The 21,419-nt window shown below is 40.1% G+C and overlaps 1 protein-coding gene across 25 annotated transcripts in view; it reads right to left on the bottom strand.

Moving 5' to 3' along the window:
- LOC138637428 (titin homolog) overlaps nucleotides 1–21,419 on the bottom strand; it is a 1,151,517-nt gene that overhangs the window by 1,002,427 nt on the left and 127,671 nt on the right. For all 25 annotated transcript variants that reach the window (XM_069726100.1, XM_069726106.1, XM_069726124.1 and 22 more), the window contains one exon: nucleotides 3,876–3,902. In XM_069726100.1, coding sequence (XP_069582201.1) covers nucleotides 3,876–3,902 — 27 coding nt within the window. The remainder of the gene's footprint in view (nucleotides 1–3,875; nucleotides 3,903–21,419) is intronic.

Below are 21,419 nucleotides of genomic sequence, written 5' to 3'. Positions count from 1 at the left end.
ACTGAACATTGTGCAGTGGCCTCTTAATTTTTGCCAGTATTAAATGTCTACATTACTATGTCACCATTAATTGAAATAGAAATTTCTCAAATCATAAGTATCATAACCATGACTGTAATGCTTCGGCTATTAGTGACAGGTCTGCAGGCCAGCTAGAATTCCTGAAACTCTAAACCAGTACAATATGCTGAAACATTAGAGATCATTAGCTGATCTCTCCCTTTCCTCTGATCTGCATATCCATAATAAGAACCTATCATGTCTTACAAAACTTAACTGAACTGACTGATTGGCAGAATATACATCTGCAGTTTCTCTGCCAGCCAGATAACACTTGGGGGGAATTCATCAAGACTGACAATCTTGATCAAAATCCAGCTGCAGTAAGATGCACCAATTTATTTTGAAGCACATACCCTTTCTTACTGCCAATCATACTGTTCTGTTGAACACTTACTATATAAGGAAATTGCATTTATAGCATTTTTGCAATATTGTGAAATTGCTGAAAGCATTCACGTTATGAGCAGGAGCAATTTGGGCAACATACTGTATGCATACAGGGCCAGAGAATTTTCCAGTATGCAAGTAGTCTCCATATACGGTTAGTGGTGTTGGTGGTATGTAAATAACTTGCATTCATTCTTAATTAATACTGTTAACTTAAGGGGAAATAGACTTGGGTTATTTAATTTTGCAATGCCCGTTCCTCCCTATTAGCTATATGACTTCTGGGAGCAATTTGGGTAATTGCTGAAAATTTCAAATTGAACAAGTATTGTGTTGGTACAGAGGCAAATGCTAATAAATAGTGATGAGCGAATGTTCTCGGATAAGGTGTTATCCAAGCATGCTAGGGTGCTAGAGGAGTGACTTCGACATGCTCGAATAATATGTCACTATCTTCCCTCACGTAATCTTCGATCCTCCCAAGACCTCCTTCTCTCCTCCACACTTATTTGTTCCTCACACAACCGCCTCCAAGATTTCTCCCGAATATCCCCCATCCTCTGGAATTCCACGCCTCAACACGTCCGATTATCCACCACCCTCGAATCCTTCAGATGGAACCTGAAAACCCAACCCTTCAGGAAAGCCTAAAGCCTGCAATAACCATTCTGCCGCCTCACCACCACCCGAGCTGCCGTGTCACCATCACCAAAGCTACCACGTCACCACCACCAGAGATGCCACCTCACCACCACCAGAGCTGCCGCACCTTCTGTCTCTTCCCCATTATCCCGTAGAATGTAAATCCGCAAGGAAAGGGTCCTCTTCCCTCTGTACCAGTCTGTCATTGTAAACTTGTTTACTGTAAACGATATCTATAACTCTGTACGTAACCCGTTTTCTCATGTACAGCACCACGGAATTAATGGTGCTATATTAATAAATAATAATAATATGCAACACATGCAAGGATTGCCCAACAAACAGGCAATTCATGCATGGGTTACAACTGTCAGTCACAAGACATACAGGCACGGGGACTCGGACATATTTTTTGAGCTTGTCGAAGTCACTCAGTTAGCACACGAGCATGCTCAGATAACATATCATCAATATTCATAAAACCTTACCTTTAAGACATATATTTTAGACATTTACATATATTAAATAATTATAGTTTATGTCCACCTAATAAAAATACAAACCTCCATGAATTGTAAAAATTGTTACTTTGTCTAGCTGGGCAGTTTCAATGGGCAGCCTTACAAAACAGGTACTAAAATACTATGGCCCTGAATCATCAAAGCCATTATATGGAAAACTCTTTTCAAAGTCTCAAAGTTTATGTGCAACACGGAGTAGGCCAAAATCATACAACTTTTGACTTTTTCATGCCAATTACAGCCAACATTGACAAAATGTGTGGAGCTGTGAGTGAATACAGGTGGGACGGGCACATGCTTGTCTAACTCATGATGAGCTATTGTATTGCTTAGGCCACAAATCTTACTCCAGTCCACAACTGGAGAAAGATTTGTGATGAGGCACACAGAGGCCCAGATCATTGTTAAGACACTCATGATTGAATAAGAGTTGTAGGTCTCTTAAAAATTCAAGAGCAACTTTCTGCAACATGCACTTTCATCAAGACCGGCGTGATCCATACCGGTCATGAATTGGGGCCTATTGGTCAGATCTATTAATACTGATGTTATTTAGTGCAGTGTAAAAAAAAGATCATTGGCATAAATTATATCTAATTTATTAAAATGCACAAACTACATTGGCACATATTCAGACTGTTCTAAATTCAGAAAATGATACCTACATCTAATCCAAAAAGGTCCAGATTTGTGGAAAAATGTGCAACATTTTCTGGTGAAAATCTTAATAAATCTGTGTAAATATTTTTAACGATGCCATTTTTTGCATACCATGCCCATCTTTTTCAACACTCGGTGAGAATAATGCAGAAGTTGAAATGTTTTCATAATTTATTACTTTTTGCACAATTTTGACTAGAACAGCTTGATAATTTAGGCATAAAAGTAAATATTTTGATGAAGTACAAAGAGCATGATACATGCATTTCTCTCAATGGGTGACTGAATTGTTAAAAAAATATAAATGAAACAATTAAAAATGAATGAACAGATTGTAGAATATATTGTTAAATATCATTGTCGTTTTGTCCTTATGTCAATAGAGTCACTCTTTTTGTCTCCGTAATCCAAGCCAAATGTCAAATGATCCGGAAGCATTACCTCTCAATGTATGCACAATAGAAATAATAGAAATGCACTTAGAAGTCAATTTCTGTTTGATATGTCACCTCCTTTATGACAAATGGCTTTAATTTTCTGGTAATCACATCATATTATATTGCTAAGTTGATAAAGAGGATCTCATTTTAAAGAAGACTTACATGCCCAGTGTAAAACATGCAATTTATCCTTATCAATGTGACACATTGTTAATAAATCCTAATATTACCAGCTAGTATTCAGAAAAAAAAAATGACAGGATGTAGAAGCCGCTGGGCTAATCTTCGTCGCCTTGGCAACTGAGCAGTTTGTGAAAGTTTATTACATTATGTAGAGACCGTATATTTTTTTTGGAGCGTGCATTTTATTATTAGATCCCTCATTATGCTGTAGGCCTTCACAAAATGCCTCATTTTCTCATGTCTGTCTCGCTTGACCTCATGTCATAGTGTTAATGGACTTGTTAAATTTTATGCCGCTGAGCAAGATAAACATGATACGGGGTTTATGGTGGAGAAGTTACCAGAAATTAATCAGAATTTTTGTTTGATAGCGTGGACAATAGGTGCTCGTAATGTGTCTTCTGGAGAGGATCACAGTCTCCTTCCTGACAAATCACCTATGCTGCCAATGGTTATAAAAACAATCATGGCGTATAATAACTACTGTTTGATTTCATTAGATTTACAATTTTCATTTTTCTCATGGTATTGCTTGGCAGATTGAGCCATTTAATGGTCAAGGACTATGAACCAAATGTTAAAAAGTGATTCCAAGGGGCCATGGACGAAGCAGTGCTTGCTGATAATGTTCTCATATATTTCCTAAAATAATTTTATGCAGTATAGTACCATTTCTCTCGGACAACGTTCATCCCGATCATATTCAGTCAAGGTTAGTATGTCAGGGGTATAAGGAAGAAGTAGTCACTACACCGGCATATTATTACAATGCTGTTATAACTGTATATGCTGTTTGGTTTTAGCATCCTTGAACAGTGAATAGGGTGAGACTTGCGGTTGTCAGTCCTTATCTCATTTCCATATACATAAATATATATATATATATATATATATATATATATATGCTAAATATTATATTCATAAAATAACAATAAAAGCAATTTGTTAGAAGCGAGTTAAAAAAAGACCAAAAAATTACCTTTTCTAGTCACCGGCTGTATCGGACCTGGAATGGGAATATCAAGGCATTCATTAGGAAATGATTATCTTAATAGATTAATGCAGTCATTGTCTAAAAGAAAAATTTTGAAAAAATAATATTAACTGTTACATCAATGAGCACATTTATTCTAGTGGAACTTAAATCATCCCAAATTTTACCAATTTACTTATTCTTATATTATTAATTTTTTATAATTGGCTCCTCTGCAGCCGCCATTTTGAGGAACCAATAAGGAGCAGGCGAACCGTTTTAAAAAGAAAATACTCACTTCACTTCTCCCCCGTTCCGCCGACCTCACAACTTGCCATCCAGTCCTCCGCACACAGAGAAGTCAGAGGCCTAGTCATGCCAGAAGTTCTGGCCTAGGGTGAAGAGGCCAAAGAGGTTGCAGGTGGAGAGGAAAGAGAAAAGAATAGTCGCAGAGGACAAGAGAGCAGGCTGCAAGGGTGGCAGGATAGAAGAACGGTGAGGCAAGTAATCATTTTCTTTCATTCTATGGTTACTATGTTCTGAGGTCTTGAGGGACACCAGAGCTTTATAAGGAGCATTAAATTTGAAGAGAAAAACTTTGCAGCAAATTGAATTACCCTGTAAAATCCATGTGGTTACGAAAATTTGAAACACGACAGATCCATTCATCTCTATTAACTATTATTGTTTGTTAATTAACCTATGTAAATTATTAATATGGGCATACAGGCTGTAAAATGTTGACAACAGTTTTTTCCTGTGTGCCTCATATCAGATGTGTTGTTACTGAGAAATCATCTAACACTTTACATAAATTATCTCTTCTGGGCTCTGGGGAGTATGGTGCCTAGAAGATAACTCTGCCTCCAGAGCTTATTTTACATGAAGAGGAGTTACCAGTGAGACAAGTAACCCACACAGAACAGGAGACATGAAATGTGTCTTCTTGTAAACACATTTTTTGCTTCTCTCTAAGCTTTTCTGTATTGCAATAAATTACAACCCTGTCTGCCTGTGAGCTGGAAGCTGAAGCTCAGAAGAACCTGCAGGTGTGTCAGTCATAGTCATACACAGTTCTGCATGGAGAGCAGAAGAGCTGAGATCAGCCATTGCACATCACATTGGTAGCACTGGTAACCATTGCACATCACATAGGTATCGCCCCTTTATATTTAAAGCAAGCTCTGGAGGCAGACTTATCTTCCAGCCTATAATTGGAAGAGAATTATAGTTTACACCAGCCAACAACTGAAATGGAATTATTGGGTTAATTCTGTGCTGCTCGTAGTCAAAGATGGAAGAGGAGAACAGTATTCTGGAACGCGGTTTATTTGTCAACGCGTTTCGAAGTTCCAAACTTCTTCATCAGGAGAAACCACAGTATTGATTTAGACATGATATCTCATGGACAAAATAAATCTGAATCTCTCCACAGGCCCTAAATGTTAGGAGATAGGGAAAAAGGTCCTATTCTGGATAAATCAAATAAAGAAGGAGTAACACAGTAATCAATTGGAAATTTTCAAATTGAATTCAAAAATGATTGCTAAAAAGGCATGAAAAATAATACAAAAATATTTTAAAGAAGTCTTCCAAAATAAGTCACTTAAGCTCTTGTTACAGCAACTTGTTTCATCTTCACTATTCATTTCAAGGAGCCAGGACTTATTTATTTTGTTCCAAGTCATAGTAGTGCAAGACTTTTTTTCTGTAGAATGAGATATATTTGGCATCGACATCATCTTATGGTACATATAAAATGTATACTTAATTATTACTAAAACTTTTATGGGGGAGTAAAATAGGGAAAAAAACATTTTTTTCCATAGTTACCATATTTTTGATTTAATTTTTTTTTTTAAATACAGAACTGTTCACTTTACCCTGCCTGTCCTTACAATTGTGACAAGGACAAATACAGATATTTTATTTAGTTTTAATTCTGTTGTGTAATGAATACACACTTTGAAAAAAAATAATAATTGTGTTTTTATCACCCTTCTGAGAGTCCTAAGCGTTACAATTTCCAGCTGTATAAGGGTTTATATTTTGCGTGGCAAGATGTACCTTTCACAGGTATGAAGAAGATAGAAAGCATCTAAAATGGGTGATGAATGATTAATTAAATAGATGTTTTGTGTCAAATACTTGATCACCATGTTCCAACCCATTACTGGTATTTATTAAAGCGTACTTTTCATTCTTACCATGTTGTGATATCTAGGACTTAATGATCACTTTTTATTACACTCTTAGAAAGACAACATAAACAAGTAAAAGTCAATTCTAGATTTTTTTTTGTCTTTAAATGCTATTCACTTTTAGATATGATTGACATGTTGTCAATACAATTGTAATAATATTAGGCAATAATATAGTTATACTATTTTTGCAGGAAAAAACTTTCTTAAGGAAAAATCTTTTTTTTTACACATTTTCCTGAGCCATAACTTTTAACTCCAATTGTTGATTGCCCAGGTATAATTTCTGTGTCTGACACTTCCATCCTGATATGATTCGTTACTTAGTTAAAAAATAACCAGAGAGACTGCATATAAGCGTGTATGAAAAAATAAAAGTAGAGATTTAGCAATTTATTCACCTGTGTTCACTAATATGTAAAATAAAATAAAAAATTAGAAGAACTGTAGTCACTTGTTCATTCAATACTTTGGCCAGTGACCATATATCAGCTGAAGGAGTTCAGAAACAAATAGATAAAATATATGCAAACTCTCTAGTCAAACCATCAGAATGAGCTCACTGATGGATTCTCAGTTATCTAATTCTGTAGCCAGGAATAGAAAGTGCAACATAGAAGCTGAAGAAGATAAAATATGTAAAATTTTCAATGAAGAATAATGTAAACAATTATTTTTAGACTCAATTACATACCTTTAAGTAAAAAATAATAAAAAAAAAACTTCCTTAAGGTGGACAACTCCTTTAAATTACTGGAGAAAATTCATAAAACATGGATTGAAAGCACCACTCCAGCGTTTTTTTTTATTGTACCCCTGGAGTAGTGCTCTAAATGAAATTCCCCTGCCCCCTGTCTCATACTCACCTGCCGCCACCTTCATCATTTTCCAGTGTTTCTCCCATCAGTCTCCATCGAATATTACCTGTCAGCAGCTCCAGTGTTTCATGGAGCTGCACGGAGGTCACTTTTCAATACAAGTCTATGGGAGCCTCATTCTGTCTCTCATAGACTTACACTGAGCTCTTGTAATATACAGGGGTTACGGAAAGTATTCAGACCCCTTTAAATTTTTCACTTTTTGTTTTATTGCAGCCATTTGGTAAATTCAAAAAAGTTCATGTTAGGTGTTGAGTTCCCACCGCTGCACAGGGGGAATCTCGAACCATGTCCACTGTGGTCTTCCATTCTCCTCCAGCCACAGTGTAACCTGCTCAGCAGAGATGTCGATCCCAGCATCTGGCTCAAGCTGATACTGTGCGCTTGGGTACTGCTGCCTTTCCAGGCTCTGCCTTTGTAGCCAGCACTGATCAGCAGTGAGCAGGCGTTTCAGGGACTAAATCCTGCTTTTCCCACACTGAGCATGCCCGTGGAACGACCTCCCATTGGAGGTCAGGGATCACATGCTCTGGTCCTGTTGCTACTCCTATTGGACCATCAGGAAGGTCCTGGAGCGCTACTACTATAAAAGGTTTGCATGGCTGCTCGGCCATGCGCTAGTGTAAACTTGTTAACTTGTGTGTGGATGAATGCCTGTCGATGGATGAAAGCTCCGAATCATTCCCATCTCTAGTGTTGTTGCCTGCTCGCCGATGGTAGAGCTACCTAGCGCCCGACAGTGCTATCCTGCACATTAGCACAAGATACTGAATTAGCAGTGACCGCCAGAGTGGCACCGTGCTCAGATAGTGCGCTTTCCTGGCCCTAGTTAGGGTGGTTAGTGGCGTCCGCCAGAGCAGCGCTGCATGCCCTCTGGTGCAGTAAATGTTTTAGTTTAGTTGATTCCCTGGCATCACTGTAGAGGTGTCGAGCGCAAGAGATCTAGAGGGACTTTTACCCTGAGTTGTAGGGCAGAGTTCTGCGTTGTCTTGCTTGCGCTCTCTGTGTGGTATTGAGGCCCTGTAATGCAACAGTGTTCACTTCCTTCATACTGGGTGAAGATAATCCATGTGTGTACTTTCATTATACTGCCAAATAGTCCATCAGCACCAAGCAGCAGGTGTCTTAGCTGCACGGTGGACCCCGGACTGCGAACGCACCTTATATTATCTCTAATTATTATTTGATGCGTTCCACCAGTCCTAACAATTCATTTTTTTCTAATTAAAGGGAACATGCCACCCCCAAAATGGAAGTTGAGCTAAGCCCACCACCATCAGGGGTTTATCTACTGCATTCTGTAATGCTGTAGATAAGCCCCCGATGTAACCTGAAAGATGAGAAAATGAGGTTAGATTATACTCACCTGGGCGGTCGGCTTGATCCGATGGGCGTTGCGGTCCTGTCCGTGGCCTCCCACCTTCGTATGATGACGTCCTCTTCTTGTCTTCACGCTGCGGCTCTGGCGCAGGCGTACTTTGTCTGCCCTGTTGATGGCAGAGCAAAGTGCTGCAGTGCGCAGGTGTCGGGCCTCTCTGACCTTTCCCAGGACCTGCGCACTGCAGTACTTTGCTCTGCCCTCCACAGGGCAGAAAAAGTACGCCTGCGCTGGAGCCACAGCGTGAAGACAAGAAGGGGACATCATCCTATGAAGATGGGAGGCCTCGGACCAGACTGCAGCAAGACCGCCCCTGGGTGAGTATAATCTAACCTCTTTTTCTCATCTTTCAGGATACATTGGGGGCTTATCTACAGCATTCCAGAATGATGCGGCTGATGTAGAATGGGAGACCGCAGCAGACATGGTTCGAGATTCCCCCTGTGCAGCAGTGGGAACTCGACACCTAATACTCTGCACCCCATCTTGACTAAAAAAACAGAAACGTAGCAATTTTTACAAATTTATTAAAAAAGAAAAACTGAAATATCTCGTGGTAATAAGTATTCAGACCATTTGCTCAGTATTGAGTAGAAGCACCTTTTTGAGCTAGTACAGCCATGAGTCTTCTTGGGAAAAATGCAACAAGTTTTAGGGATCCTCTGCCATTCCTCCTTACAGATCTTCTCCAGTTTCATCAGGTTGGATGGTGAACATTGGTCGACAGCCGTTTTCAGGTCTCTCCAAAGATGCTCAACTGGGTTTAGGTCAGGGCTCTGGCTGGGCCAGTTAAGAATGGTCAGAGAGTTGTTCTGAAGCCACTCCTTTGTTGCTTTAGCTGTGTGTTTAGGTTCATTGTCTTGTTGGAAGATGAACCTTCGGTCAAGTCTGAGGTCCAGAGCACTCTGGAAGATTTATTCATCCGGGATATCTCTGTACTTGGCCACATTCATGTTTTCTTCAATGACAACCAGTCATCATGTCCCTGCAGCTGAAAAACACCCCCATAGCATGATGCTGCCACCACCATGTTTCACTGCTGGAATTGTATTGGACAGGTGATGAGCAACGCCTGGTTTTCTCCTCACATACCACTTTAAATTGTCACCAAAAAGGTTTATCTCATCAGACCAGAGAATCTTGTTTCTCATAGTCTGGGAGTCCTTCATTTGTGTTTTTTAGCAAACTCTATGCAGGCTTTAATATGTCCTGCACTGAGGAGAGGCTTCCATCAGGCCACTCTGCCATGAAGGCCCAACTGGTGGAGGGCTGCAGTGATGGTTGACTTTGTGGAACTTTCTCCCATTTCCTTACTGCATCTCTGGAGCTCAGCCACAGTGATCTTGGGGTTCTTCTTTACCTCTCTCACAAAGGCTCTTCTCCCATGATTGCTCAGTTTGGCTAGACAGCCAGGTCTAGGAAGAGTTCTGGTGTTCCCAAACTTCTTCCATTTAAGGCTTATGAAGGCCACTGTGCTCTTAGGAATCTTGAGTACTGGAGAAATTCTTTTGCAACATTGGCCAGATTTGTATCTTGCTACAATTCTGTCTCTGAGCTCCTTGGCCAGTTCCTTTGACCTCATGATTCTCATTTGTTCTGACATGCAGTGTGAGCTGTGAGGTCTTATATGGACAGGTGTGAGCCTTTCCAAATCAAGTCCTATCAATTTAATTAAACACAGCTGGACTCCAATGAAGGAATGAACAGCATGTGACTTAACCCATTACTTGCCAAATTAGCAATTTTCATTTTCTTTTTAAATAACAGATTTTTAATGATTTGGGTTCTAATGAATCAGAAACATTATTTGCCAAATTTTTACAAGTACGGATTTTTCCTCTCTGGTTGGAAGAATATTCAATTAAAAATGACAATGACATGATTTCCTGTTTTGAAAACGTTCATTTTACAAACACAACACAAAAAATTGGACCTAATTATAAAATCTTAGTTGCTAATAGCAAAAGATTAGGCGTCCCACAAAAGGACATTGATAGATAATGGGTTAAATATGAGTATCTGAGCAAAGAGTCTGAATACTTATGACCATGTGATATTTCAGTTTTTCTTTTTTATTACATTTTCAAAAAGTTTTACTTTTCTGTTTTTTTCAGTCACGATGGGGTGCAGAGTGTACTTTAATGTAAAAAAATTAACTTTTTTTAAATTTACCAAATGGCTGCAAGGAAACAAAGGGTGAACAATTTAAAAGGGTCTGAATACTTTCTGTACCCACTGTAGCTTTTGACTTTTGGCCAATCAGAAGATGCGCTTACAAGATGGCATCGCAGGACTGGAGCTGCACTGAAAAATGGTGAAGACTCCCGAGGGTGAGTTTATGATCGGGGCAGGTGGCTTACATTTTAAGTGCCACTCCAGTGCTGAAAAAAAATAGCTGGATTGGTGCTTTAAATAAAACAAATGTTCTTTAACCCCTTAGCGACCGCCGATACGCCTTTTAACGGCGGCCGCTAAGGGTACTTAAACCACAGCGCCGTTAATTAACGGCGCTGTGGAAAAAGTCCATAGCGCCCCCCAGAGGCCGATTTTCTCCGGGGTCTCGGCTGCCGAGGGTAGCCGAGACCCCAGAGAACATGATTCGGGGGGGTTTTAACCCACCCCGCATTTGCGATCGCCGGTAATTAACCGTTTACCGGCGATCGCAAAAAAAAAAAAAAAAAAAAAAAAAACGCGATCTCTTTTTAATTTCTCTGTCCTCCGATGTGATCGCACATCGGAGGACAGAGAAAAGGGGTCCCAGGTGGCCCCCCAATACTCACCTAGCTCCCCCGTTGCTCCTCGTGTCTCCCGGTGGGCGCCGCCATCTTCAAAATGGCGGGCGCATGCGCAGTGCGCCCGCCGGCCGGCACCGGGAGAATCTTTGGGGTCTCGGCTGCCAGGGGTAGCCGAGACCCCAAAGAGCACGATCGGGGTCGGTATTACCGACCCCTGTTTTGCGATCGCCGGTAATTAACTGTTTACCGGCGACCGCAAAAAAAAAAAAAAGTAAAGTGTAATTCTCTGTCCTCTGATGTGATCGCACATCAGAGGACAGAGAAATAGGGGGATTCGGGGACCCTAGCATACTCACCTAGGTCCCTGGATCCTCTTGCTGCTCCTCCTGGCCGCTGGCAGCAGAACATGGCGGACGCATGCCCAGTGCGCCCGCCATCTGTCTCCATCTGCCGGCCGGCAGGAGAACAGCAGTTGGGGCTAAAATTAGGGTTAGGTTTAGGGTTAGGGGTAGGGTTAGGGGTAGGGTTAGGGTTAGGGGTAGGGTTAGGTTAGGGGTAGGGTTAGGGTTAGGGGTAGGGTTAGGGGTAGGGTTAGGGGTAGGGGTAGGGTTAGGGGTAGGGTTAGGGGTAGGGTTAGGTTAGGGGTAGGGTTAGGGGTAGGGTTAGGTTAGGGTTAGGGTTAGGTTAGGGGTAGGGTTAGGGGTAGGGTTAGGGGTAGGGTTAGGTTAGGGGTAGGGTTAGGTTAGTGTTAGGGGTAGGGTTAGGGGTAGGGTTAGGTTAGGGGTAGGGCTAGGGTTAGGGCTAGGGTTGGGGCTAAATTTAGGGTTAGGGTTGGGGCTAAATTTAGGGTTAAGGTTGGGGCTAAACTTAGGGTTAGGCTTCTTTCACACTTACGTCGGTACGGGGCCGTCGCAATGCGTCGGCCCGACATACCGACGCACGTTGTGAAAATTGTGCACAACGTGGGCAGCAGCTGTAGTTTTTCAACACATCCGCTGCCCAATCTATGTCCTGGGGAGGAGGGGGCGGAGTTACGGCCACGCATGCGCGGTCAGAAATGGCGGATGCAACGTACAAAAAAACGTTTCATTGAACTTTTTTTGTGCCGACGCTCCGCCAAAACACAACTGATCCAGTGCACGACGGACGCGACGTGTGGCCATCCGTCACGATCCGTCGGCAATACAAGTCTATGGGCAAAAAACGCATCCTGCGGGCACATTTGCAGGATCCGTTTCTTGTCCAAAACGACGGATTGCGATGGAATGCCAAACGACGCAAGTGTGAAAGTAGCCCTAGGGCTAGGGTTAGGGTTGGCGATAAAGTTAGGGCTAGGGTTGGGGCTAAAGTTAGGGTTAGAGCTGGGATTAGGGTTAGGGTTTGGATTAGGGTTCGTATTAGGGTTAGGGTTGGCATTAGCGTTACGCTTGGGATTAGGGTTAGGTTTGGGATTAGGGTTAAGGTTAGGGTTGTGATTAGGGGTGTATTGGGATTAGGGTTAGGTTTGAGGTTAGAATTGAGATTAGGATTAGGGGTGTGTTGGATTTAGGGTTTTGATTAGGGTTATGGTTAGGGTTGACATTAGGGTTGTTTTGGGGTAAGGGTTGTGATTATGGTTAGGGTTAGTGATTAGGATTATGGATGAGGTTGGGATTAGGGTTAGGGGTGTGTTGGGGTTAGGGTTGGAGCTAGAATTGGGGGGTTTCCACTGTTTAGGTACATCAGGGGGGTCTCCAAATACGACAGCCAATTTTGCGCTCAAAAAGTCAAATGGTGCTCCCTCCCTTCTGAGCTCTGCCGTGCGCCCAAACAGTGGGTTACCCCCACATATGGGGCATCAGCGTACTCGGGATAAATTGGACAACAACTTCTGGGGTCCAATTTCTCTTGTTAACCTTGTGAAACTAAAAACTTGGGGGCTACAAAATCTTTTTTGTGAAAAAAATAATATTTTTTATTTTCACGACTCTGCATTCTAAACTTCTGTGAAGCACTTGGGCATTCAAAGTTCTCACCACACATCTAGATAAGTTCCTTGGGGGGTCTAGTTTCCAAAATGGGGTCACTTGTGGGGGGTTACTACAGTTTAGGTACATCAGGGGCTCTGCAATCGCAACATAATGCCCACAGACCATTCTATCAAAGTCTGCATTCCAAAAAGGCGCTCCTTCCCTTCCGAGCTCTGCCGTGCGCCCAAAAAGTGGTTTACCCCCACATATGGCGCATCAGCATACTCGGGATAAATTGGACAACAACTATTGCAGTCCAATTTCTCCTGTTACCCTTGTGAAAATAAAAACTTGGGGGCTACAATATCTTTTTTGTGGAAAAAAATAATATTTTTTATTTTCACGACTCTGCATTCTAAACTTCTGTGAAGCACTTGGGCATTCAAAGTTCTCACCACACATCTAGATAAGTTCCTTGGGGGGTCTAGTTTCCAAAATGGAGTCACTTGTGGAGGGTTTCTACTGGTTAGGTACATCAGGGGCTCTGCAAACGCAACATAATACCCGCAGACCATTCTATCAAAGTCTGCATTCCAAAACGGCGCTCCTTTCTTCCGAGCTCTGCCGTGCGCCCAAACAGTGGTTTACCCCCACATATGGGGTACCAGCATACTCAGGACAAATTGGACAACAACTTTTGGGGTCCAATTTCTCTTGTTACCCTTGTGAAAATAAAAATTTGGTGGCTAAAAAATCTTTTTTGTGGAAAAAAAAAATTTTTTTATTTTCACGGCTCTGCATTATAAACTTCTGTGAAGCACTTGGGCATTCAAGGTTCTCACCACACATCTAGATAAGTTCCATGGGGGGTCTAGTTTCCAAAATGGGGTCACTTGTGGGGGATTTCTACTGTTTAGGCACATCAGGGGCTCTCCAAACGCGACATGGCGTCCGATCTCAATTCCAGCCAATTCTACATTGAAAAAGTAAAACGGCACTCTTTCTCTTCCAAGCTCTGCGGTGCGCCCAAACAGTGGTTTACCCCCACATATTGGGTATCGATGTACTCAGGAGAAATTGCACAACAACTTTAGTGGTCTAATTTCTCCTGTTACCCTTGTGAAAATAAAAATTTGTGGGCAAAAAGATCATTTTTGTAGAAAAAATGCAATTTTTTTTTTTCACGGCTCTACGTTATAAACTTCTGTGAAGCACATGGGGGTTCAAAGTGCTCGCCACACATCTAGATAAGTTCCTTAAGGGGTCTAGTTTCCAAAATGGTGTCACTTGTGGGGGGTTTCCACTGTTTAGGCACATTAGGGGCTCTCCAAACGCGACATGGCGTCCAATCTCAATTCCAGCCAATTCTACATTGAAAAAGTAAAACGGCACTCCTTCTCTTCCAAGCTCTGCGGTGCGCCCTAACAGTTGTTTACCCCCACATATTGGGTATCAGTGTACTCAGGAGAAATTGCTCAACAACTTTTGTGGTCTAATTTCTCCTGTTACCCTTGTGAAAATAAGAATTTGTGGGCGAAAAGGTCATTTTTGTGTAAACAATAGCGATTTTTTATTTTCACGGCTCTACGTTATAAACTTCTGTGAAGCACTTGGGGGTTCAAAGTGCTCACCACACATTTCCACTGTTTAGGTACATCAGGGGCTCTCTAAATGTGACATGGTGTCCGATCTCAATTCCAGCCAATTCTGCATTGAAAAAGTCAAACGGCGCTCCTTCACTTCTAAGTTCTGCGGTGCGCCCTAACAGTGGTTTACCCCCACATATGGGGTATTGGCGTATTCAGGAGAAATTGCATAACAAAATTTATGGTTACATTTCTGTTTTTACACTTGTGAAAAAAAAAAAAATGGTTCTGAATTAAGATGTTTGCAAAAAAAAGTTAAATGTTCATTTTTTCCTTCCACATTGTTTCAGTTCCTGTGAAGCACGTAAAGGGTTAATAAACTTCTTGAATGTGGTTTTGAGAACCGTGAGGGGTGTAGTTTTTAGAATGGTGTCACACTTCATTATTTTCTATCATATAGACCCCTCAAAATGACTTCAAATGTGATGTGGTCCCTAAAAAAAAATGGTGTTGTAAAAATGAGAAATTGCTGGTCAACTTTTAACCCTTATAACTCCCTAACAAAAAAAAATTTTGTTTCCAAAATTGTGCTGATGTAAAGTAGACATGTGGGAAATGTTATTTAGTAACTATTTTTCATGACATATCTCTCTGATTTAAGGGCATAAAAATACAAAGTTTGAAAATTGCAAAATTTTAAAAATTTTCGCCATATTTCTGTTTTTTTCATAAATAATCGCAAGTAATATCGAAGAAATGTTACCACTAACATGAAGTACAATATGTCACGAAAAAACAATCTCAGAATCAGCGGGATCCGTTGAAGCGTTCCAGAGTTATAACCTCATAAAGTGACAGTGGTCAGAATTGCAAAAATTGGCCTGGTCATTAAGTACCAAATTGGCTCTGTCACTAAGGGGTTAAGGTGGCAAGCCCTTTAATACAAATAGATTCTCAACTACATGTAAACAAAATTAATCAATAAAGCAATCAGACCATTTGGCATCAAACCATGTATATTTTAGGAACTAAGATCTAAAATAGATAAGACTTTTAATGTCATATTTTATTTTAACACGTTCAATTCCACAGCATTTACATCCAATCCATAATGCTCAGTTATTTCAAGATGTCCCACAATGGAATATTATATTTCTATACCAAACTTGAATTATAAATTGAATTGATTCTTTCTACATATTGCTGATGCATTCTTGTTATGGATCTTCAGATGTTTAAAAGAAAAATGTATCCTAGCAAAATGAAAACACATGCCATATTGTTTAGTCTCACCTCCCAGATGACGTTTACATAGGCAGTGAAGTAATTTTGTGCATTACATAGGTCACCCAATAACAATCAAAACACTATACCCAATTTTTGTTTTGTTTTATAAGAAATGAACACATTGGATGGATGTTCTAATAGAGTGTTAAAAAGAACACCAAGTTATATTACAAAAAGAACATAACTGCAAAATGTAGAAACAGGAGCATTTCATTAAATTATGCAAACTGAAATATTGTTCCATTTTGTCTTATCGATCAACATTTGATGTTATATAGAATGGTGGAAACTTCAGAATTATCAATTTTTCTCCATAAATTTGACTTAAAAGCAGATCAAGAAGACCGAGTCAAGTAAGAAAGCAAATAAAGACATTGTCATTTGTTTAGTTAAAATGTTCCAATATCGCATGTCTATGAGTGTCAAAAATATAAGAAACTTTGCTTTCAGTTTTTAGTGTGACAAGTTCCTTACGCAGCGATAAATGCAACTAAATGTTTCCAGTAATTGTTGATTAATCTTGCACATTGACTTGGAGGAATTTTAGACAATTCTTCTCTACCAAACAGCTTAAACTCAGTTGGTTGGTGAGCCCTCTCATCTACTACATATCTATAGGATTAAGGGCAGGACTTTGACTTAGCCATCCAAAAACCTCCACTTCATTCTTATTTAACCATTCTTTTGTAAAACAACTTGTGCTTTTTGTCTCTGTTTTGTTGCATGACCTTTTTATAGAGATTTAGTACAAGGACAGATGTGCCGACTTTTTCTTTTAGAAATTAAGAATAAAATTCCGAAATCATTAAGGCCTAAACCATTGTGTTTCACATACGTTATAAGGTTTTATGTCGTAAAGTAGTTTTCCTTTCTCCAAATATAACATTTCTGCTTTCAACAAATAAGCTATATTTTGGCTCATCCATCCACAAAACACTGTTCCAATAGCCTTTTGGTTTGATGGAGGGGATTTTTAGCAAACTGCAAATGGTCAGCAATGTTCTTTTTGGAGATGGCTCTCTCCTTTCAATTCTGTTATTTCATCATTTTAGTTCTATGTCTCGTGAAGATGGACTTATAAACACTGACATTGTCTAATGTGAGAAAAGCCTTTAGTTGCTTAGAAATTGGGTTTCTTTGGGGCCTTGCAGAATATTATAAGCCTTGCTACTACAGTGATTTGTTCTGGATTCCACCATTCTGTCTGTCTAGATTGGAGGAATCCAAAACTCTAATGAACATTACCAACTCTTTTTCTGAGGTCCTCAGAAATATTCTTTGTTCATGCAAGCATGTATTGTAAAGATAATGCTTTACATCTTAGTTGTTGACACCAAACTTTAATTTCACCATTAAATTATCTAGGATACTCATACGTTTGATGTTTCTTTTACGTAATTGCAAGCTATAATTTTTTTACCTGCTAAATTTAGTTCTCTATCTCCATACAGAAATTGTGTGAAACTATTACTCATATAGTCATAGGAATCATAGAAAGGTAGAGTTGGAAGGGTCCTCCTGGGTCATCTGCTCCAACACCCTGCTCAATACAATATTCACTAAACCATCTCAGACATATGTCTGTCTAGCCTCTGTTTGAAGACTTCCAATGAAGGAGAACTCACCACCTCTGGTGGAGTCTGTTCCACTCAATGATCACCCTCACTGTCCAAAAAGTTTTTATTATATCTAATCTGCATATTCTCCCATTCAGTTTCATCCTATTGCTTTTATTCTTTCTTTGAGCAAATGAGAATAAAACTGATCCCTGTACACTATGACAGCCTTTGAGATATTTGTAGACAACAACTATTAAATCTCCTCTCAGTCTTCTCTTTTCAAGCTAACCATTCCCAAATCCTTTAATTATGTAATATTATCTCAAATTTATGGAAAAATATAGATCATTTTGAAGGGTTTACAAACTTTCAAGAACCACAGCATTCATGAGGAGCTAGGTTACCCAATGTCATCAACTTCCACATTTGTTTTGCCTACACAGCATTATTGGCTCCTTGTATGTGTCCTCTAATTCATTTGGTTGCATTTGATAGAACTGATCATTCCCTTATAGGGGCCACTTTTGCTTTAACAGATGTGTTGGTGAAATGATTTTGTGGCACATACTAATATATAAATACTACAGGCTCTTCTTCTGTACTTGTTAGTGCAGCTTTCTTTTTATGCCTTAGTCAGACTTTTTATTTCTTTTCCATTTTTCAACAGTACACCTTATCCAATTCTTGTCATTTTCGGTCCACTTTTGCCATCATGTGCAAAAATTTAAAAAAATCAAGCTTCTCCAGCCAATCAAACAGTAAAAAATGGATAGCATACAGAAGGCACATGGATGACATTTTAATGCTATCCACTTTTTTTATAGACCCATTTTCTTGAAGTGAGTGTTAGGCGTCAGGATTTTCCTGCTGCACAGGATCTATCCCAAGCACTGCCTGGTGCTGTGGTCTCCATTCAGCTCCAGCCGAGGCGGATGCTGCTCAGCACAGACGTTGGATCCCAGCGTATTGCTCACGCTCCCGGTGTACAGTTAGTTGCTGCTGGCTCCTCTCCAGCCAAGTATATGGGAACTAGTGATATTCAGGTGCAGTCCTCCACTCCAGAGTCTATGTGCAGAGATCACCTTACTAAGCATATCCTTGATGTGGCGTCTTCTCATTGGTGGTCAGATGTTAGCTGCTCTGATGATAGGGTGGCTCCATTTTGGCCTGCAGGCAATGCCACAACCAGATGGGCCTGAGTGTTTGGAGAGGAGCCTATGGTTTAAAAGGCTCTCAGCGGCGCATGCGGGTGTGCTAGTATCATTTATGCGTGGTCTTTGTGAGTGGATACTCTACCACTCTGTTTGCAGGAGATGCTCTATACACTGAGAGTTCTTACATTGGCAGGTGGGGTTAGAACTGGGTAGCCACCCCTCGGCTTAGCATCTGTTTCCTCTATGTGTACGGTCAGCACAGCTGAGTTACAAAGCAAGTCCAACCCTCAGGCTACACCTCTCTGGGAAAGCGTCAGGGCTTTCAACCTAGCGTCACATTAGTTATTTCCTTTGGCTCAGTATCTGCCTCATTCTTGTGTGCGACTGACACAGTTTAGTTGCAGAGCGAGGGCAACCCACATGCAATCATCACTGTGACATTTAACAGGGTATAGTACTCAGCATATTGAGTGCAGTACCGCTCAGTGAAGTTACTGAGCTTGATACTTTGCATACTGTATGGAGTTACGCAGACTGATTAAAGATAACGCTCACTGCTACGTTCCGCCATTGTTCACACTAGTGGCAACAGTTATACATCTCTGCATGGTGGACCCTGGATTGCGATTGCACTTTAATTTATATTTTATTTAGTGCAATCCTCCAACCCTAATAGTGAGTTTGATTTGCAAGTCTGATCAAAAATGAATTTCTCAGTATGTAAAAAAGGCTGCACTTAAAAGTCCAGACGGAGAAACTGTAGTGTATATTAGCAAGAGCCACAATATTGGGTCTCCAGCACATTGGATAAAATAAAGATAAAGTGTCCGACCTCTTTAAATATGGCCATTTGCATACAGATGATAATCTCAGTCCCGGTCTATCAATTATATCCTTTTAATGTAACAAAAATTACGAACTGTGAAGTATCGCTTAACGTCAACTTCAAGGTGTTATTTTGGCTTTCATATTAATCTGATTACAAATTGCAAAATGATTAGTTTCTGGTCATCTCAATCACTCATGCGTAATCATTGGGACAAAGTTAGAGGGAATTAGAATGCAAATATATTTTTGCTTAGCTGATGAAATATAATTAGATGTAGTTAGGATTTGGTACAGCTAATTCTTTCAGCACACTACCTATGGAGTAATCACATATGTCTATACTTTGGGGCATTGGTGGGTCATGGGTGCCAGTGACAGGGTGTCAGAGGTGGTTTCAGAAAGCCTCTTTTCCTTGTCCAGGATATTTATATGCAAGGGAAAGGGAGCAAAGTGAATTGTTGCCCTAGATAAATGTATGTAACCTGAACTAGTGTCCCTGCACTTCTAAATAGAGATCACTAAAAGATTCTATTACTATGCAAGTAAACACATGTTGTGCAAAATGCCTGGGGCACTATGCTGTGCAAGATATATATATATATATATATATATATATATATATATATATATATATATATATATATTTATTTAAATCCAAAACTGTAACTTTGTTTTAAGATGGATCTATCACTTACAATTATCTTCATTAGTGCACTGTCGGCATCTGTCATGCTTAACATATAATCTTCATTAGCATCCATTTATCATTCGACTCCTATCTTTTGTAATCTTCTCTAAGTAACAAAAATCGTTCAGTATAAGAAATTGTTTGGCAAGTGCCATTGCTGATATTAAATTGCTATATGATTTATGATCCAACATGACAGTAAGTGACTATTCTGTAGTATTGGCTGGTTTCTCATTACCATATTTATATATTTATCTGTTGTGTTGCATATTCTACAGTTGTATTCAAATTCTTTAGTTACAAATAAAATATACTAATAGGTGTGAGTGATCTATTTATCTATCAGCTGCCAGCCCCCGGAAGAAGCCTACGCGAAACGCGCGTAGGGGCTGGCGTGACTACCTACACAACTCGGCTGACATGGGTGAGGTCCAGTCTTGTATGTTTATTTAGATTTATATGTCTCTACGGGTCCTAAGCTGGACTAGTTATGGAATACTATTCATTACACATGTGCTTCTAGTGAACCTGAGACCTCAAGCCGTTGATTTGGTTGTGTTTGTTGGTCTTGTTACCCTATTCGTGATTCACAATAATTACTCTATTTATGATTATATTTGTGTATGTGTATTGAGCTTTTTAAAGGTTATTAATAAATGGTGTTATTTTTATATACTTGAAGTGGCAGTTTCGTGACTCCTTTTTTCGGATGTTATATACTATTTTTGGAGTGTTGTTCTGTCCGTCTGAGGACTCATATATGTGTCTCGGATCTAATTATTTACATACTAATCCTATAGTTGTATATTAAATAAACACACAGCAAGAATAAAGCATTTTATTTGAAATAAAAACACAGGCTGGCTGGTTATCAAAAATACAGTGGAACCCACGGTGTTTTTTTTCATTTATTTTTTTATTTATAGTGCAGGTGGCAGTTGGTAAATACTCCCTTCAGCCGCCTGCCTGCTCTCACTGTTATTAGCGACAGCAGGTGTAGGCTGATGGTAGTAGTAGTCCCATCAGCCACCACCTGCTCTCCCTGTTATCAGTTATAACTTTCAACATTCTCCCCTGCTCAAGCTGATTGCAGAGCCAGCAGGGGAGAATGATCTGAGAGGTCTTCAGCGGGCGCAGAGGAACAGCACTAACTGTACTGCTGTTTCCCAGGCGCCGGTAACTGTCACACGGATGGCACACGGATATCATCCATATGCCATCCGTGTGCAAGTGTGATGGACATTTTTGCAACCCGTGCTGCTGTTAAAAAATTAACATGTCAGCGTATTTTGCCCACAGACACACGG

This window comes from Ranitomeya imitator, chromosome 5 (assembly GCF_032444005.1).
Source record: "Ranitomeya imitator isolate aRanImi1 chromosome 5, aRanImi1.pri, whole genome shotgun sequence".
Classification (NCBI taxonomy): Eukaryota; Metazoa; Chordata; class Amphibia; order Anura; family Dendrobatidae; genus Ranitomeya; species Ranitomeya imitator.
The sequence above is the reverse complement of the archived record's forward strand: the minus strand, read 5'-3'. Positions and strand labels throughout refer to the sequence as shown.